Source organism: Festucalex cinctus, chromosome 11 (assembly GCF_051991245.1).
Source record: "Festucalex cinctus isolate MCC-2025b chromosome 11, RoL_Fcin_1.0, whole genome shotgun sequence".
In the NCBI taxonomy this organism is placed as follows: Eukaryota; Metazoa; Chordata; class Actinopteri; order Syngnathiformes; family Syngnathidae; genus Festucalex; species Festucalex cinctus.
The window spans coordinates 17,468,620-17,487,272 of record NC_135421.1 but is presented as its reverse complement, the minus strand read 5'-3'; the positions used below and the strand labels follow the sequence as shown (position 1 = coordinate 17,487,272).

Here is an 18,653-nt window from a genome sequence, read left to right as displayed (position 1 = left end):
TAGTTCCCTTGGGAAGCAGAACAAGATACCGTAAAAAGACATTTGCATGCCTCACTGTAATTTGTCCTCATCTTGGAACTTCTGATGATGCTAATCTGCCATTAGGAACAATCTACCTGTTAATTTAGCTGAGGGAGAACTACATGCAGCTTTTGTTGTCATAACATGTCCATCCCAAGATCCTTTCTGCATCTCGCTTCTTCAAAACGAGCTCCCACAAGGAATCTCTACAAAAGAGTTAAGTGCAGTTGGCTCCCATTCGCTCCTCTGGTGGATCGCGTCGAATTCTGCCAAGCAGCCTCCCACCCGTGAGCTCCCCCGACGCAACGATTCCACCCGAACAATGCTCGCCATTGAACGCTTACTGTGTGTGTGTTTAATTGACAGCTGGAGTCGATTAATGTTCGGGCCGGCGGCCATGACAACGACGCATTGCAAACGTAGCGTGTATGCTAACGAATGCAGCCGTCCTCTTCCGTTTCCTTCCTTGCTGTCCTTAAAAGCCCCCCCCCCCCCCCCCCCCCCCCCTCCAGCTTTACACATGTGACTCACGTCTTTTCCACCACTCCGGTTTACCTTGAGATGTTAGAATTTCCATGGAAATGACTTTGGCGTTCTCAACATCTGGAATTCATTCGGGCTCATCGGGCTTACAGTTGTATCCTTTCATTTCCCCCTGAATATGCGACACTGATTGGTTTTCGCAGTAATTGGGAAATAAAGCATGACATTGAAAACGTGTTATCCTACTTTGGACCGTTGAGGTGTTGAAAACCTTCCATACTGTGTGTCCTCATACGTATGTTCTCGGTTTTCAAGTTCACGTTAGATATGAGTTGTTACATCATAGCCGAGGCATGACGACCACTTTAATACAAGGTGAGTCTGTGCCGATATCAGTATCGGTATCGGAACAACACTAGAGATGAACTCAAAGATCTAAAACTTCTTCCACATACAAAATATCACCATTTCTCTCAAATATTGTTCACAAACCAGTCTAAATTTGTGATAGTGAACACTTCTCCTTTGCCGAGATAAACCATCCCACCTCACGTTTGCTATATCAAGATGCTGGTAGACTCTGAAAGGTGTAGTTTTGTTTTATTGGGGGGAGGGGGCACACCTGTGTGCGGCATGGTGGAGAGTGGTTAGCATGTCCGCCTCCCAGTACTGAGGACGCAAGATCGAGTCCAGGCTCCGGCCTTCCAGGGTGGCGTTTGCATGTTCTCCCCGTGCCTGCGTGGGTCTTCTCCGGGTACTCCGGTCTCCTCCCACATTCCAAAAACATGCATAGAAGGTTAATTGGGCGCTCCGAATTGTCCCAAGGTGTGCTTGTGAGTGTGGATGGTTGTTCGTCTCTGTGTGCCCTGCGATTGGTTGGCAGCCAGTTCAGGGTGTACCCCGCCTACTGCCTGAGGCCGGCTGGGATAGGCTCCAGCTCCCCTGCGACGCTTGGGAGGAAAAGCGGTTAAGAAAATGGATGGATGGCACACCTGTGAGGTGGGATGGATTATCTCGGCAAAGGAGAAGTGCTCACTATCACAGATTTAGACTGGTTTGTGAACAATATTGGAGAGAAATGGTGATAGTGTGTATGTGGAATATGATTTAGTTGTGTATATCTAGAATTGTATATGTGTTTTGAAATTTGTTTGAATTCCTTTAAGAAATTACTAATAATATTTATTTATTAATTTTATTTATGTATTTATTTATTTATTTTTAAAATGGGCACAGTTTGGCTCTGTAACAACTGGCTTGAAACGTCCAGACCTCGATGTAGATAATGAGTGCACATCCGAGCGCATAGTTTGCATCTCCTACTGATTGACAGCGCACATATGGCAGCGCGTACGTAGTGTGTGAAAGCTTCAAGTGCACTGTCCTTCTGTTTCATATCAACAGATGTGTGCGCTGTAACTTACAATATAATCGGTCCTCATCTCATCGTTCCCACTGAATCCAATATAACATTGGGCGGGGTGGGGCGGGGGGGGGGGGTGGGGGGGGGGGGGGGGGGGCGTCTACATACACGCCCCTCCAAAAGTATTGAAACACTGAGGCCAGTTCTTTATATGTTTGCTGTAGACTGGAACCATTTGGAAAGATCAGCATTTCATCTTTAAACTTGCTGATTGGTGATTAGCTCCAAAATAGGGCTTCACGATATTGGAAAATCACGCGATATGCGATATAGTTGCTCAATATAGCGATATCGATATTATTGCAATATTTAACATGTACCTACAAAAATGACATTTTTATTATCTAATTAAAGAATTCATTTTTTTTCATGCAGCAAAATAATCAAACTCAGTATATTCTTAATTAAATACTTGCAATTACCTCTCGATAATGTTGAACTATTGGATGGCAGTGCACATTTTAGCAACTGACTGGACAAATTCAAAAAAATTCCATATGAAACTTATTACATGTCTTTGCGATATTCATATTTCTGTCATGACTGGGTCATGCCAGGGTTATGTTTGGGTCATGCAAGGGCATGACAGGGTTATGTTTAGGTCATGCAAGGGTTATGTTTGGGTCATGACTGTGCTTTGTTTGGGGTCTGATGCAATCGGCATGTAACAGCATCTAGTTTCAACTGGTCTTAAGCTATGTGATGTCAGAAGCTATGTAATATCAGGAATCTTTAATCTCTATCTGGTCAACAGCCAATCAGATAATAACATGTCAGTCATGTTACCCACATGTCTAGCTACAGCCAATCAGATCGATTCGTTGTCTATATAAGCCGGTCTGAGAAGTGTGTGTTTTTGTCGGATTATTACCTCTGTTCCTCTGTGCAACTCTCTTTGTTTCTCATCTAGTCAAGTTTGTTCCACGCCTCTCGATGTGAATAAATAGTTAAAATCTTATTTGTGTCTGAGTTTTTGGGATCCAACCCCAGAACATAACAATTGCATGGACTAATATGGCGTTATCGATATTTTTCTCGACATATTGTGCAACCCTACTCCAAAAACCTGATCGCATAACGCCTAATAAGAGTTAGGTTAAATTCCACACAATATTCCCACTTATAATGTGATTCCACTTATTTGTAATATATAGTAAGTTTTCAACTGCTTGCGTGATTTCCGTGTTTTTTTTGTTTTGTTTTTGTTTTTTCAAGAATTTTCTGTAGGGTTGAGGTGTCTGCTGGCCCACTGAAAACACTCAATATGTTTCTTCTCAACCGCTTTTGTGGGCTTTGGGACTTCATTGTTCTGAAGAATATAGGATCTTCCAGCCAAACTTTGATGTTTTACAGTAAGATGCTCATTTTGCTAAAAAAAAAAAATTCTATTTGTACGGGTGTGTGTTTGTATTTGAGGCAGAATGTTTTATGAGCAACATTTTACATGAGCAGATGTTTGACAGGGTGGAGGGAATGATGTTAATGAAAATCTTTAGGCTGCGGGTGGCCAAGAGAGGCCGAAAAATACAGTTCTAAGTGCAAATGTGGTAGTTTTTTAAAATTAGATCATTACAGCTGCAGTCTGGCCAAACCAAAGTTTGTGTAAAAAACAAGTCACAGTTATTTATTACATTTTGCAATTTTGGGTCATAATCATGAAAAAGCATATGATGGTTTTGTTTCAAATCCTCATAATCAGCTGGTGTATGTGTTGGCTGTATTACAAGTTTCAACCTCTCCTAGTGTGTTTGTGAGTGTGCGTGCGTGTAGCAAACAACTTGAGCGCTCACATAGTTTCATGCTGTTTGACAGGATACTCCATTACGCTTTTCCACTGGGGGAGTGTTGCTTTTCAAACAGTCACGGCTTCCAGACTTGCAGCGCACAAGTGCTACTGTCCGACACTTAAAGGGGAAGTCGACACAAACATTATTCTTTACAATAATATGTTCTATGCAGACCCACAAGTCTAAAGACACTACAGTAATTCTGATTAATATGAACGAAGCGGCAAAATCCCCTTGTTTTCATCCATTTGCGCCATTTTGTCACTTGCTGTCCACAATAGATGGGATGCAATTGCGTGATTCCGGCGCCGCGCAAAATTCCACTGGGAGTCAGGAAGTAGGGAACACCCATTGAAAATGATGGAAAGCGACGATGCAAAAGCTTGGGTGAGCCTGGATGTAGCTGACAGGCTCTAAACATAGTAAAAAAATATGTTCTTTACACTCTAAGGAAAAGAGATATTTCCGAACTGGTATCAGATTTGCCTGGTGTGACAGACATCGCACTACACCACTAGCCAAATGAAGGCGAATAAAAGCCTGGAGCCTTACAAGTATTTAGTGTGTGGTTGGGTCAGTGAAGTCGGATCACAAGAAGCACTAAATGACCGCCATCTTGTTTTTGTTCGGGTGAGTAAATGTGATTCAGGATCATTCTCTTTTCAACTCAAATGTACACAAAGGTACAACTGGCGTCAGGCTACAAGCTAGCTGGCTAACTGTTAAGCCCAATTCACACTGACTGCGGAACGGCTGCGGTGCGTTTTCCGTACGGCGGCCGTACGGACGCCGCAAGGACTGCAATTCACACCACGTGCGTTGCGTGTCCGGAAATCTACTCCCGACAGACCACGAGTCATGTGGGGTTCACGCTGGCGAATTGAGTTCACCCAATAACAACCGTGTATATAGAGTCCTATTTGTAAACAGTAGTCACGCTTGCCTGTTGTCACATCGATATGCTTTTTGGATATTATTTCTGGGACTTCTACCATGGTTGTTCTCCATGGGTAAGTACGTTTTGTGCTTAAATAGTGTCATTTTGTTGTGTTTAATTTATTCTGAGCTCATTTTTTGTCTTAAATATTCGACTGATGTCATGCTATGCAGCTAGCTAGCTAGCTTCCCTCCCCAAAAAACGAGTTCGCAAACGGTTTTATTTTGAAAGATACCGGATTTACCTTAATGCGAGACTCTCGATTTCCTGTCCGGCTTGTGTAATTTCCTCAGCTTCATGAAAATCCGCATGCGGCGTCCGGAAGAAATAGAACGCTTGCGGAAACCTTCCGCATCGCCGCAGTCGTTCCGCACCGCAGACGCACCGCACCGAAGCTGGTGTGAATTGACACGTAGACTTGAATGCGTTCTATCCTTGCGGCGTCCGTACAGCCGCCGTACGGAAAATGCACCGCAGCCGTTCCGCAGTCAGTGTGAATTGGGCTTTACTTTACCTGCTATTTTCTACGTGTTGCTAAGTTAATCAGAACATATGTTGTGGCCTTCCTGGAAGAATGACCTCAATTTAAGAACCACTCGTTGTGATTGCTAACGTAGCTAGCGTTGCTAGAAATAAAGACACAGCCACATAGCATGGACAATCTGTAGAACAAACTCCACATTGTATTATCACGGTTAGCTATGTTTCCGGTAATATCAAACCGGCCTGTTGAGTTTTATTCAGCTATATGTAAGTAGTTTAATTTCATTGCTGTATCCTTACCTTTCATGAAGTGATCACTGCATATACGAGCGTTGTCCAACTTTGCTCCTCCATATTTCAGACGAAGGTTTTAATCTAGGTCTGCCGTCTTCTTTCGGTAATTTTTTATTTTTTATTTTTTTATTCACTTTTATGGGTTCCTACTTTCGTGCTGCAAAAGTAGCTTTTATTTTTTTCTCAATTATACCGGTTGGTACAGCCATAAACAGTACAAAACTTGGGCATTTTGTCAGCTCTTTCCTACAGGGAAATTACTTCCTGCCCCCCATCTGGAGTTGGGCGCTTGTCGTGATGTCACATGAAACATACTATGTCATAAGAATGGACAAGAACACGAGTGGATTGTGATATCATTTTCAGTCGACAGCAGGTGTCAAAATGGCCACCTCTTGAGATAGATAAAAAATGTAGTGGATTTTACTACTCAATTCATATTCTACACACGTAATATTGATTAGAATGCCATATTGTGACTAACTGGGGCACAACACAACAAATTATTTAGAATAAAATTAGTGACATGACTTCTCCCTTAAATTAAATGTGTTTTGGGCAGTCCATCAATTCACAAACCAAAATAGAGATTACGGTATTAAAAATACACATTTATTTGTTTTAATAAAAAGCTTGAGTTCAGTCATAGCTAATTGTTGATTATGGCTATTTTGTTTTAATAAAAAGCTTGAGTTCAGTCATAGCTAATTGTTGATTATGGCTATTTTGTTTTAATAAAAAGCTTGAGTTCAGTCATAGCTAATTGTTGATTATGGCTATTTTAATAGAGTAACTGCTTCTGACAGGGGCTAATTTGGTCCAATTCTCTAGTAGGAGCCCTGTAATTCACCTAAAATGGTTGCTTCTAACCAAAATGACTGACTTCACGTGCGTAATGTTAGACATGTCCACCCAAATTTGTGTTTCCTGGTGTCATGTGCTAATTGTTTCCAACTTTCCAAGCACGGGTGGCACAGTGGGTGACTGGTTAGCACGTCTGCTTCCCAGTAGTGAAGACGCAAGATCAAGTCCAGGCTTCCTGGGTGGAGTTTGCATGTTCTCCCCGTGCCCACGTGGGTCTTCTCCGGGTACTCCGGTCTCCTCCCACATTCCAAAGACATGCATGGCAGGTTAATTGGGGGCTCCGAATTGTCCCTAGGTGTGCTTGTGAGTGTGGATGGTTGTTCGTCTCTGTGTGCCCTGCAATTGGCTGGCAACCAGTTCAGTGTACCCCGCTTACTGCCCAAAGCTGGCTGGGATAGGCTCCAGCACCCCCGCGACCCTTGTGAGGAGTAAGCGGTTAAGAAAATGGATGGGAAATGGATTTCCAAGCATTGAAAAACCCTTTTCACAACGAATCCTCGAAATGATCATCAAATTTTGATTCCATGCCTGGACCATCGTGCAGCCAAGTCAGAAAAAAAAATAATAATAAATTGTCAACTTAATCTCAACCATTTGTCAAGGACACCTACTGTACTTCCAGTTGCGGCTTATTTGGGCGAATTACATCAAAGGAATTTGCCCAACAGTTAAAAGCACTGAAATTTGCCCGAATTGCTACTTCAAACCAAAATGGCTGACCTTCCTGTTCCATTTCATGCATAGATTCTTGAGACTTTTTGTGCGTCCTGACTTCTGTCATTACATGTATGGGACATTTTTTTTTCTAACTTAAAAAAAAAAAATCTAAATGCATATTAAATTTGAAAATTCAGCCCCCGAAGTCTGTTTCACTTAGAAGCATGAACTTTAGTAGGTGTGTCAAGCATGAATAGATGCACCATAAACTCTAAAATTAATAATAATAATAAAATAAAATAAAATACATAAATTATAACTAAATAAATTAATTTTACATAAATTATATATATATATATATATATATATATATATATATAAAATTATAAAACATAATTATAATTAGTTTTAGTTAGTTTTGCAAACATAAAATATAGTTTCAATTAGTTTTCGTTTTTTACAAAGCATTTTTTTTTTGTTAACAAAATTTTTGTTTTAGTTTTTTCGTTAGTTTTAGTGAACTAGAATAACCTTGGTAATAGCTTTTGTTGTGTAAAAAAAAAAATGTTCATGCAGGAAATGTCAGATTTATGTGATGATATGTTCCAATCATATTGAAGCATTTAACTGTCCCAAAGCCAAACTAGGGAGGAGTAATTGTTTTGTTGTGTGTGTCTTATTGGCCCACGGTCCTCATATGAACTTTTTAAAAGAGGGTTCGTTTTTTTTTTTGTTTTTTTTTTTGTTTTTTTTTTGTGGACCCCCAAAATCCATTTGAGAACCACCGAACAAGACAACATGAAGGGAACACATGGTTTGATATGTTCTGCAAAGCAAAAGCCACACTTGCGATTCATCATGTCGCCTTGATCCAAACAGTATCCATATGTAAGAAAAAAAAACACGCTCAGCTATTCCTCGTTGAATGCGTGGAGAGGGGAAACTTTGAAAGCATCCAAAAGCTTTAAAATGGAGGTTTTCTCATAAAACCGCTGGAGATCATCCACGTTGCGTAACGCACCAAAGATCCTTTGAATAGGGCGCCGAAACATCTCCGTTCCAGTCCAAAAGGCTTACTTCACTAAATGTTTCATATAACTGTACGGAATTTGTGAGGGAGACTCACTCTCGCTCATCTTTTGCGAGCAATTGCTGTTGGTATCACGGCGTGTATATATGTACAAAGTGCATGTTTGGGTTCCCGTCCTGTCTTTTTGTAAACATCTACAAAGTTACTGCAGGAGTGTGCAGGAGAATGACTGTGCGTGGTGCGCGTTTGCGTGCATGCAAGCCTGCGGAGCGGAGGAGGAGGAATGAAAGCGTTTCCTGCAATTATGGCTTCATCACAACACTTTGTATCTCCTTGCCTCTCGATAATTAGCGGCAACTCCTGCGCTCATAGGGGAGCTCGGAGAGAGAGAGAGAGACGCCAAGAGGCCGTAACGGAACCAAATGCTTACACTCGAGGGTCCTAATCTGACGACACAGGAAAACAGTCGAGCAAGACAAGGAGACGCCCAAACGTCATTAAGTTAATTGGTCATGAAGAGACGTGCCGGAAAACTCAACAGTTTTTTTTTGTTTTTTGTTTTTTTTAACTAAGTCAGCGTTTCACCAACTAACACAGAATTGGATAGGTGTGTATCATAACAGGTCACATGAACAAAAATCTGAAGCAACAACGCATGCATGAAATTAACACTCATTCACTCCCAGCCATTTTCACAGAAGAAAATCCCGCCTGTTTTACTGTATTTTGACTGATTTTGCAAGGCCCACAGAATATTGTGTTCTGTTGCTGTAAATACATGGAACCTATCAAAAGAAAGATTAAAGTCTCTTCTTTCATCAGGAAAAAAAAAGTATATTTCAACCTGTTTCCGTTTTGCAGCAATTAGCATGAGAATATAGCTAAGTTTAATCAATTTTCACATCTCTATTTAGAATTGTAAGTAATTGAGCTTTTTTTTCAATATGGCCCTGGTTGATCTCCTTTGCTCTGCTGCCACCTGCTGGCTGTTTGTGTAATAACTACCATTTCGTCAACCGTTCTTTGCAGTTGAGAGGCTGCCTTCTGTATGCTCTAGCATTAAAAAAAAAAAAATAATAATAATTTTTAAATTTTTTAATATGTCTTTGGGACACTTAACACATTTAAAAAAACGTATTTATACGTTTTTGGGAGCAAATGAGTGAAATAGTAAGTCAGCCATTTTGGGAAATGCCAGGTACGTTGTTAGAAAAGTTATTTTTAAACCAATAAAAGCAACTCATTTTGTACATTTTTTCCCACAAAAACAAACTTAACTCAAAGTTTTAATATTAATGAGATACTATGTTTGTCCTGCATATTAATTTCAAATCCACCAAAAAACATTAAGCCTACTCATGTTGTGGTGTAGGACAGTATATACCCGGAATAAGCACAATTAAGACATGTCTGCCATCTAGTGATAATAGGTGATGTTACAAATTAAACTACTAAAAACGTAAAAAAAGAAGAAAAAAAAAGAAAAAGAAATTGTTTGTGGCCAGCAGCCAGTTGCCCATCCCTGATTTAAGCTTAATGATTGTTTAAACTTTAATTACCTGTTACTTATTTATTTTTTTAATCATTTTTATTCAATTTTCTTTCAAATCAAGCTCATTTTAAAAGACGACACAGAACTCTACTAAGGCCAAACAATAACATCACAGCAATGCTTGCTTGTAAGTTGGTCATCATACTCCAGTCATCCTGTAGGTGGAGCTAATGCACAACACAGCCATGTTGACAAGTAGCAAACAACTGAAGAAGACATCCAAACGTTATCAACTTCATGCTATCATTATCAAACTAACATATGAAGGGGGGTTCGTCAAGCCCTCAGTCTCCCCTCCCAGACTTTTAACTATATAATCTGCTTTGTAGTGCAAGCGGATTGTTAAAAGGTCAAAAGTCATTTGTTGACAATAATCAGGTGCCATAATAAAAATCGATACGTGTGCTGGACAAACTCCTGGCATGGAAAAACACAGGAACAAACACACGTGGGGAGTCATGGGTTGGGGTTTGAAGGACTTCAAAGGAGAACATGCAGGCCTATATTACGGTAGAACAAAATATGTACAAAGTTTTTCCTCCACTTTTGATTATAAATGACATAAAACCAATGACATAATGTGGGCAAGGTTTACAGTTAAAATGAATTTTAAGTTGTACAACTTTGAGAAAAAACAAAAAAATTAATTCTCATAAATGTACAACTTTATTTTCTCTCTTATTCTCTTTGCAAAAATTAATGACATGAAATAAAAAAAATTAAATACAACAAAAATAATGTTTAAAAAATAATTCAAATTTAAAAAGTGCCTTAAAATAAAGCTAAATTAAAAATGTAGCAATGTATTAAAAAAAAAAAGCCAAATAAATTACAATGTACTATAATCAAAATCATATTACCACCCTTTTAAAATAATGCGCAAAATAATATTTCAACAAAAATATCTAATTTTTTGTTATTTTTTTTTACCTTAAACATGTTCTCAGGATGCTGGCTCATTCTATACAAAAATCGTCTACATCCTTAGTTAAACATATCATTCAATCCTACCCCTGAAATGAAATTATTAATAAATATAATATAACCAGTTTCTGGATCTTTTTTTGTGTGTGTGTGTTTTCTGAAAAACTGGAAAAAAAAATGAGAGAACTACAAGTATTTTCTTGTGCAGTCATTGGGACTGTTTTATTTTTCAGTACCTATGAAAACACCCAAAAAAGCAATTATAAACAGACCTTGTCTTAGATAAAGAACTAAATGTGTTCAAATAAGATAAGAAAAAATAAATAAAAAATCCTTACAAATTAGCGTCAAATACTGCGTTGGCGTGTTGGACTTACTCGTCAGGAAGACAAATGAGAAAACAAGATTTCTGGCCGGGGGTCCCGTGGCTCAAATTAGCCACTTTGAAAACATCAAGCAGTGAGGGGGAGAGAGGAAATTGGACTAACTACTTACAAGGATGACGATACACGTTTAACACTTTGATGTCCTTTTAAGTTGTCTGCCGGCACATTAAATCTGAAAGATTGTAGCAATACAACATTTTTCATCAAGAAGGAAAATTGAAATTAGTTGGAGGGTGATTCTCAACGGTTTGTATGAATATCTCTCAATAACATCATACATAACATGGTGTACACATGACCTCACCATTACACTGCCTTCAAAATACTGTACCGGTATATCAAATGATGGCAGCTTGATTTACCCCCCCGCCCTTCTTTTTCTTCTTCTGGCCCCCCTTGTTAACTAGACATGTGATTAGAATTGCTGCCGGCCGCTGCTCGTGTTTGCCCTGCAGTCAGTTGATTGTGCCTTGAGAGGAAAAAACCCGCTTTGAGGCTCGATTCTCGGTCCACAAGGTAAGCAAGCGACTTAAACGATGTTTCCACATGTCAACATCTTTGCTCTGCTTTTGACATCCCCTCATAGCATGTGTCGTATAGATACTCGAAATTCTGTCATATTTGTATTTGAGCCTCATAACGCTCTGTAAACTACTTCTATGTAATTTTATATTTTATAATTAATATACAGTTTTTTTAAATACAACTATTAAAGGCTTACTTAAAAAAATCTATTGAATATATAAAAATCTTCCCCTTAAAGTTATTTTTAAATACACATTTTTCTTTTAAATAATTGTTTCTTATATAGAAAATCTATTTTTATAATAAATATTTTTTTTATCTAGTGTGTATATAATTTTCTTGATATAGAGCTTTTTTTCCAAAGATAAACTTTACAACTTTTACTCAAGAATATATAAAAATATTGTGTTTAAAAATATATATAACTTTTTTTCCTCAAATTTTCATGAAAAAATAAAATTGACAATAAATAACGAAAATATTACATTAAAACTGTACAATTTTTGGGGGGTGAAAATTCCATGTACACATTTTTCTTTATATTACCTATCTCTTATTGAAAATTAGTTTGTTTGTTTTTTTTGAATAAATGCAATGTAGGCTATTGCTGTTTAAAAATGGTATCCATATAACTCACAAATGTATTAACACACCTAAAAAAAATAGTGAAAAATAAGTACATACTTTTTTTATTCCTTAAAATATTTTCTTCTTTAAAATATACAGCTCTTTTACTGAGAATTAGTTTGTTTTTTTTTGTTTGTTTTTTCCCCCCAGACTCCTCTGAAAATCCCTGTTTAGCTCATCCACATGAAATTGACTGGACATGTCATTATAAGGAGGCCGCATTAAAAAAGTTTCACTGAAAGTGAACAGGATGTTGACCATTTTTGTTTGCAGCATATCCATTTTGGACACATTCCAATATTCCTACTTTTGCAAACAAATGTTGAAAGGAGGTGGTCCTAAACTTCATCTTCTTTCCTTCCCAAGCTGCCGGTCAGATCGTCATTTTCAATGCATCCATGTTTGTTTGTGGAATTCTTGACTTCAGACTGCTCAGCTTGTGTGCATACTCCATTTAAAACTGTTAAATTGGATTTGTTATTGATATGCTGCATTTGTGCACTGAGCCTCAAGGTTAGCTGAAACGGATCTGTGTCGCTTTAATGCATTAGCCCACCAAACAAATTGATTTCGGGTCTTCCTGTGTGGTTGTGCTATGATAAGCAGATCAATTGTTGCGGTTTAGCCACAAATCAGCAGCAGCGCAACACACTGATGGATGATTAAGTTTTCACTGGGTTTATTTATGATTTGAATTCCATATAACTCTTTTCATGTCTTAAAGAGTTGGCAGGCTGGCAACTGGGTCATCACAATTCACAAGAATGTTGGGCACCATGACGGGCAAGGAGCTAGATCTGTCCAAGCTCACCGACGACGAGGCCGAACATGTGTGGCAAGTTGTTCAGCGAGATTTCGACCTGCGGAAGAAAGAGGAAGACAGGCTCGGGTAAGAAAAGTATTGACTTGGAGTTCCTAATTCCAAATGTAGCCGGGCGAAGCGACTCGGGCAACTAGTTAAGTTGCTTCCTTGACGCCTCCCCGGTGAGGTGTTCTGGGCACGACCCTCCAGAAGGGAAGACCCAGGACACGCTGGAGAGACGATGTCTTCAGACTGGTCTGGGAGACATCTCGGGGTCCCCATAACAGAGACGGGTGAAGTGGCTGGGGGGTGGATAGTCTTCGCTTCTCTGCTGAGGTTGCTGCTCACATGACCTTACCGAATATAAACTGATGGACACTGGCTATGGTCTGTGCAATGTTTCAGATATTTCCAGGTATTGACAACTGGATCTGTAGCACAACTTGTTTGTCATGTGGAGAAAAGTATTAGATTTGTTTTGGGGGGTTGGTTTTACCTCTCAAAGCTAGATTTAGAATAGTTAGAGGTCTAAACAAGATGGCAACATATGCACACAAAAAATAAGGAAAATCAATCAGAATCATTATCAAATACTTTTGGAGGGGAGTGTCCACCTACAGTATGTAAACAATTAACATTATCTAACAGTTGAAGTCCAATGAAATCAAAGCAGAAGCTGGAAAAACAAAAAACAAAAAACAAACATGTAATTATGTGACCTGAACACAAAAAAATCAGCAAAAGCTCCTGTTAAACATTGTTTCATAATCTGAAAACTTGACCGGGAGTCCCCAATTGGATTCACATGTCTGATCATAACGCCCTTTCCGCCGTCATATTTTCATATCATGCGCAAATAGCTCCAGTGGACTTTTAAAAAAAAAAAATAAATACAGTAAGCATGTAAAGTTGCAAAAATCTTTGGAAAGATTGATTGGGACGTCAGTGCTGTGAGCATTAAAGAAATCATTTGAGGCTTTCTGGACTTTTCTTTGGCTTTTTGTGGCTCCCCTCCCCTCAAATTCCATCTTTGGTCTGCTCCAACTGGTTACATAAAAACCGGTTGCGGAATACATGAGGATTAGATGTTCAAGATGCTTGTCAGATCATAAATTGCATTTATTGATTTTGTTATGACTTCCTGGCTATTCACATACGCTATCAGGAGGTCAAGCAACTTTTCTTCTTTCTTCTTCTTCTTCTTTTTGACACCAATTTACTCACATTATCAGCGTAATCAGACAACACTTCCCCAAAACAGCCATTGCAGTGCGATTTGGATTGGGAGACATTTTGCTGGGTGAGTGAAGTTTGCATTTTGAAACGTACACTTTTCCAAGGCCCCTCGCGATCTGCGGAGAGAGACGACAGAAGAGGCTGATTTGTGCACAAAGGACACAAAGGCGATCACATTTGTCTGGGAAGAATCTGCTGCTTAATTCTTTACAGCTGTTTGAGTCTAAAGTGAACGTTTGGCTAATGTCCTCACATTCCAGACAGAGGTTTGCCAGTGAAGGGGAAAAAAAAAAAAAAGATGCCTGCTTGAAAGTAAATATTAAGGATAGGTAGCGTTGGATTGATGGCCGATGTCAAATGTCACTCATGATACTGAAATGTCCCAAGTACATCCAAATGGGATCATTTGCCCTTTTGTGACTGTTGGAAGCTCATTCAGTCGTCGTTGCGCTTTCGATTGGGGCGCATTTGGACAAATTTACCGTGTCCACCAAATTTGGTGATTCCACCAAATCCATGCTGGTGTTGGGGACGATTTCTTTTCCCGTTTGGTCTCCGGAATGAGTCCTTGAGAATTTTTCCTGTGTCCTGTCATGGCAGACGTCCACCTAATTTCGTGTTGTGTCCAAAGTTCATAGGTTGAGCCTCCTCCCTCGTGTCGCCTCCATAGACCGTATAAATCGGGGTGAATTTGGACCTGCCAAATGTGTCTTATAACCAAGGTTAATTATTTTAGTTAACTAAAACTAACAAAAAACTAAAACTAAAAAAATAAAATAAAAAATAAAATTATGGAAAATGCTTTTTTTAAAAAAAAACGAAAACTAACTGAAACTAAATTTTATGTTTACCAAACTAATTATAGTAAAAATGTCCTTCGTTTTAGACTTTGGTAAAATGCATGAATCTATGGGGAAGATTTTAATTAAATGTGATTTTAAGTAGATTAATTTTGATATTAACCGAAATAAGGACATTTGAAAGTGTCGCACAGAAGTGACGTCATCTAGCAGCAGCCAATAGAAAAGCACCTTCAGATGACGTCGCTCCCATGGTGTTTTTAAATATTGCGCACAAGTTATACACATTTTTTTTTTTAACTAAAGATAATTTTTGCTTGTTTAATTGCATGACAGAAAATAATGGCCTTTATACAATATTCTAATCTTCTGAGACAGTCCTGTATATCTGACATTTTAAGATTAGATAGTTTAACCTATTCTTAAACTCCGCCAAGTCTGATTTTTAAGTGTAAAAGAAGAGCGGCATCGAAGAAGGGCGGAGCAATGTAAGCTCCTAAAGTGTGCGCCGAAGCAGCATTTGCCGGGGGCCCGTCTCCATGGAAACGGAAGCCAGATTTAAAGGCTGAATTCGAAGGCTGCTACGGTCGAGTCGAGTCACACCGGTGGACACAACATACGAATTTGGAACCAGTTTCTTTCAGGGGACGAGTTTTTTTTTCTTCTTCTAGCTTTGCTGAGGGCATTTCTTTTTGCCGTTATTTTAAGACTGTGAAGAAGAAGCTGCCATTTGTTGTTTTTCTTTTCACATGTCCTAAATGTTTATTAGCTTACCGCTGCATTCAACCATGAAATCATTCTCATCAACCGCAACAGGCTGGCAGTTACTTTCCAAATTGTTTTAACACTGTAATCCGAAAAACGCCAGAAAATTATTTGACCAGTCAAATTCATGACATAAACATGAAGTGGCATGAATAATAAACCCCATCAGATACAGGTCAAAAACTCATGCTAGCCAAAAAAAAAGAATGGGGAAAATCTTTTTTTTAAACCACTCACTCACACACTCACACACAAGCTTGAATGGGGAAAATCTCAGCCTGGAAACAAGATGTTGCTTGCAGCATGCATCTCATTTGAATAATCGACTCCCATCTTGTTTACTGGATTTGTGCGGGATGTGATGTTTCAAATCAGGCCAGAATTACATGATTATTCATGGCCAGCAGCCAAACCTGCGAAGGTTTAACGGGATATTAACAAAGTAGTTTATTCTGTTTAACCCATTGATCTGGGCCATGATCTAATGATCTGGCCCTAAAGGAAGGCTAAATGAAAAACAAGCATCTTCTCATCCTTCCTGGGTGTTCTGCCAGATTCCTCTAAACAAGCCCAAGTCTGATGTCTGTGACTATTTGCCTGGTTTTTCTTTTTCTTCTTTTTCTTTTCTTCTTCTTCTTCTTCTTCTTCTTCTTCTTCTTCTTCTTCTTCTTCTTCTTCTTCTTCTTCTTCTTCTTCTTCTTCTTCTTCTTCTTCTTCTTCTTCTTCTTCTTCTTCTTCATCTTCTTCTACTGCTTCTTGTTCTTCTTCTTCTTCTTGTTCTTCTTCTACTACTACTTCTTCTACTCTCTTTTCTTCTTCTTCTTCTTCTTCTTCTTCTTCTTCTTCTTCTTCTTCTTCTTCTTCTTCTACTACTACTTCTTCATCTATTACTTCTTCTTCTACTACTACTTCTTCTACTTTATTTTATTAATTCCAAAATCAACAAACATCCTTCTACTTCTACTACTACTACTACTACTACTACTACTTCATCTATTACTTCTTCTTCTTCTTCTTCTTCTTCTTCTTCTTCTTCTTTTTCTTCTTTTTCTTCTTCTTCTTCTTCTTCTTCTTCTTCTTTTTCTTCTACTACTACTACTGCTACTACTTTTTTGCTTTATTAATTCCAAAGTCAACAAACATCCAAATCAAACTACAACTACTACTACTACTACGACTACTACTACTGCTTCTTCTTCTTCTTCTTCTTCTTCTTCTTCTTCTTCTTCTTCTTCTTCTTCTTCTTCTCTTCCTTAGCATGCTGGGCCAGCATTTCAAATAATCAGCCCAGTTTTGCTTCAGGTCATGCCACATTTGCTCAAAGCACTGAAGTCATTCATAAAAGAAACGTGGCCAAGTCACACTAGAGGAGAGGAAGGACGTGTTTGTTTGAGTAGGACTTTTGCTTGAATTCTTGAGACTTTTCAGTATAAAGCCTCACTGTAGTTCAAACAGCAACTTGCCACATGCGCTCTGCAGATATTTACTCAAAGTATTTGCAAAGTTCAAATCGTTTAAGTAGGCCTACACTGAACATTGTCACAGCCACATCTGGATTTTTTTTTTTTGAAGGGAAGAGAGCAACTAGGAAACTGAAAATGTCATCCATACAGTATAAACCATTTTCTTCTTTGGTTCTGAAAGTAAGAGAAATAAGTTCAATAAATGAGAAATCATGTGTCTGATGTATTTGTTTGTTTAGTCTCTGTTTGCACTAAGTGCCTAGAGACAAAAACTTGTCATAATTAGGAACATCTTGAAAGTCGCTTTGTGTCTTCTTTATTATTATTAAACCAAGTATCCATTTTGAGGGGAAATCAGAAAACACAAATTCACCAAATTTTGAATCAGTCGCATCCACCTGAACTCAGTCTCTAAAGCCCGTTTTAATAATTAGCCATGTGAGATTTGGTCAGCCTGTCGATCATTAGCAGACCCACCAAAAAAGTCCCAAAAAGCAAAGCCTGAAAGCACACCGGAAGTCCGCCAATTTGTTTTTGAAGTGAAGCTCAATCACGCTCACTGAAATTCTTTTGAAAATTGATGACAGTTTTGCATAACAAAATAAAATTTGGTAGACACATCTATCATGAGTAGAGCCACAAAAAAAAGTCTCAAGAAGTCATGACCAAAAACAGAAAGTAAGTCTGCCACTTTGCTTTGAAACAGACATCGTCAAGGCAATTTAACCATTTTCAAAGGTTCTTCTTCTCTTCTCTTCTCTGCTATTAAATGTTCAATTTTGATTTGTTCTTCCTCCTCAGAGAGCTCAAGACCAGGATTGAACGAGAAGACTGTAAAAGAGAGATGCTGGGAGACTGGGCCAATTTCACACAGTCTCACTGCATTCGCTGTCTGAAAGCCTTCAAGTTCCTGGTGAACAGCAAGCGCCAGTGTCTGGATTGTCATCTGTCCATCTGTCGATCCTGCAGCCGTTACAACAAAAAGGAGCACAGCTGGGTGTGTGATCCTTGTCACATGGCCAGGTAGGAAAGATTGTGACGGTAAACCTTTTGCCGGGATACAGTTTGATAAATTAGTGGACCCAAATCCATTCAGAATTAAAGCTGCAAGCACAGATCTGCAGACTCTATACCTGCTTATTTTGTGCCTAATTCTTCCTCAAATAATCATCAAACTGAGGCAATTTGCCCATCTGTCTAGGATACTTGCTTTTGATTGGGGCCTATAGGCAAAGCCTTCATCAAAACTTGACACCACAAAGAATGCCAACTTAACTCATTCACTCCCAACCATTTTTACTGAAGCAACCCCCTTCGCTCCCGGCTGTTTTACTTGATTTTGACCGATTTTGCAAGGGCCACAGAATATTGTGTTCTATTGCTATCAAAACATGGAACCTACCAAAAGAAAGATAAGAGTCTCGTCTTTCATCAGGAAATAAAAAAGTATATTTCTATCTGTTTCGGTTTTGCAGCAATTCGCATTAGAATATAGCTAAGTTTCCTCATCATTTACAAATCTGTTTAGAATTGTGGGGAAAGAGCTTGTTTTCAACATGGCCCTGGTTGATCTCTTATACTATTCTACCACCTG

The 18,653-nt window shown here is 38.8% G+C and overlaps 1 protein-coding gene across 3 annotated transcripts in view; it reads left to right on the top strand.

Annotated features, from left to right (window-relative positions):
- The window catches only part of mlphb (melanophilin b), a 140,952-nt gene that overhangs the window by 106,127 nt on the left and 16,172 nt on the right, over positions 1-18,653 (top strand). For 2 of the 3 annotated variants that reach the window (XM_077536956.1, XM_077536953.1), the window contains 3 exons: positions 11,249-11,357; positions 12,718-12,882; positions 17,861-18,082. In XM_077536956.1, the coding sequence (XP_077393082.1) occupies positions 12,758-12,882; positions 17,861-18,082 (347 nt within the window). In that variant the 5' untranslated portion in view covers positions 11,249-11,357; positions 12,718-12,757. Of the gene's footprint in view, positions 1-4,252; positions 4,345-11,248; positions 11,358-12,717; positions 12,883-17,860; positions 18,083-18,653 lie in introns of those variants that run through there. The other variant, XM_077536955.1, reaches the window with a different exon arrangement.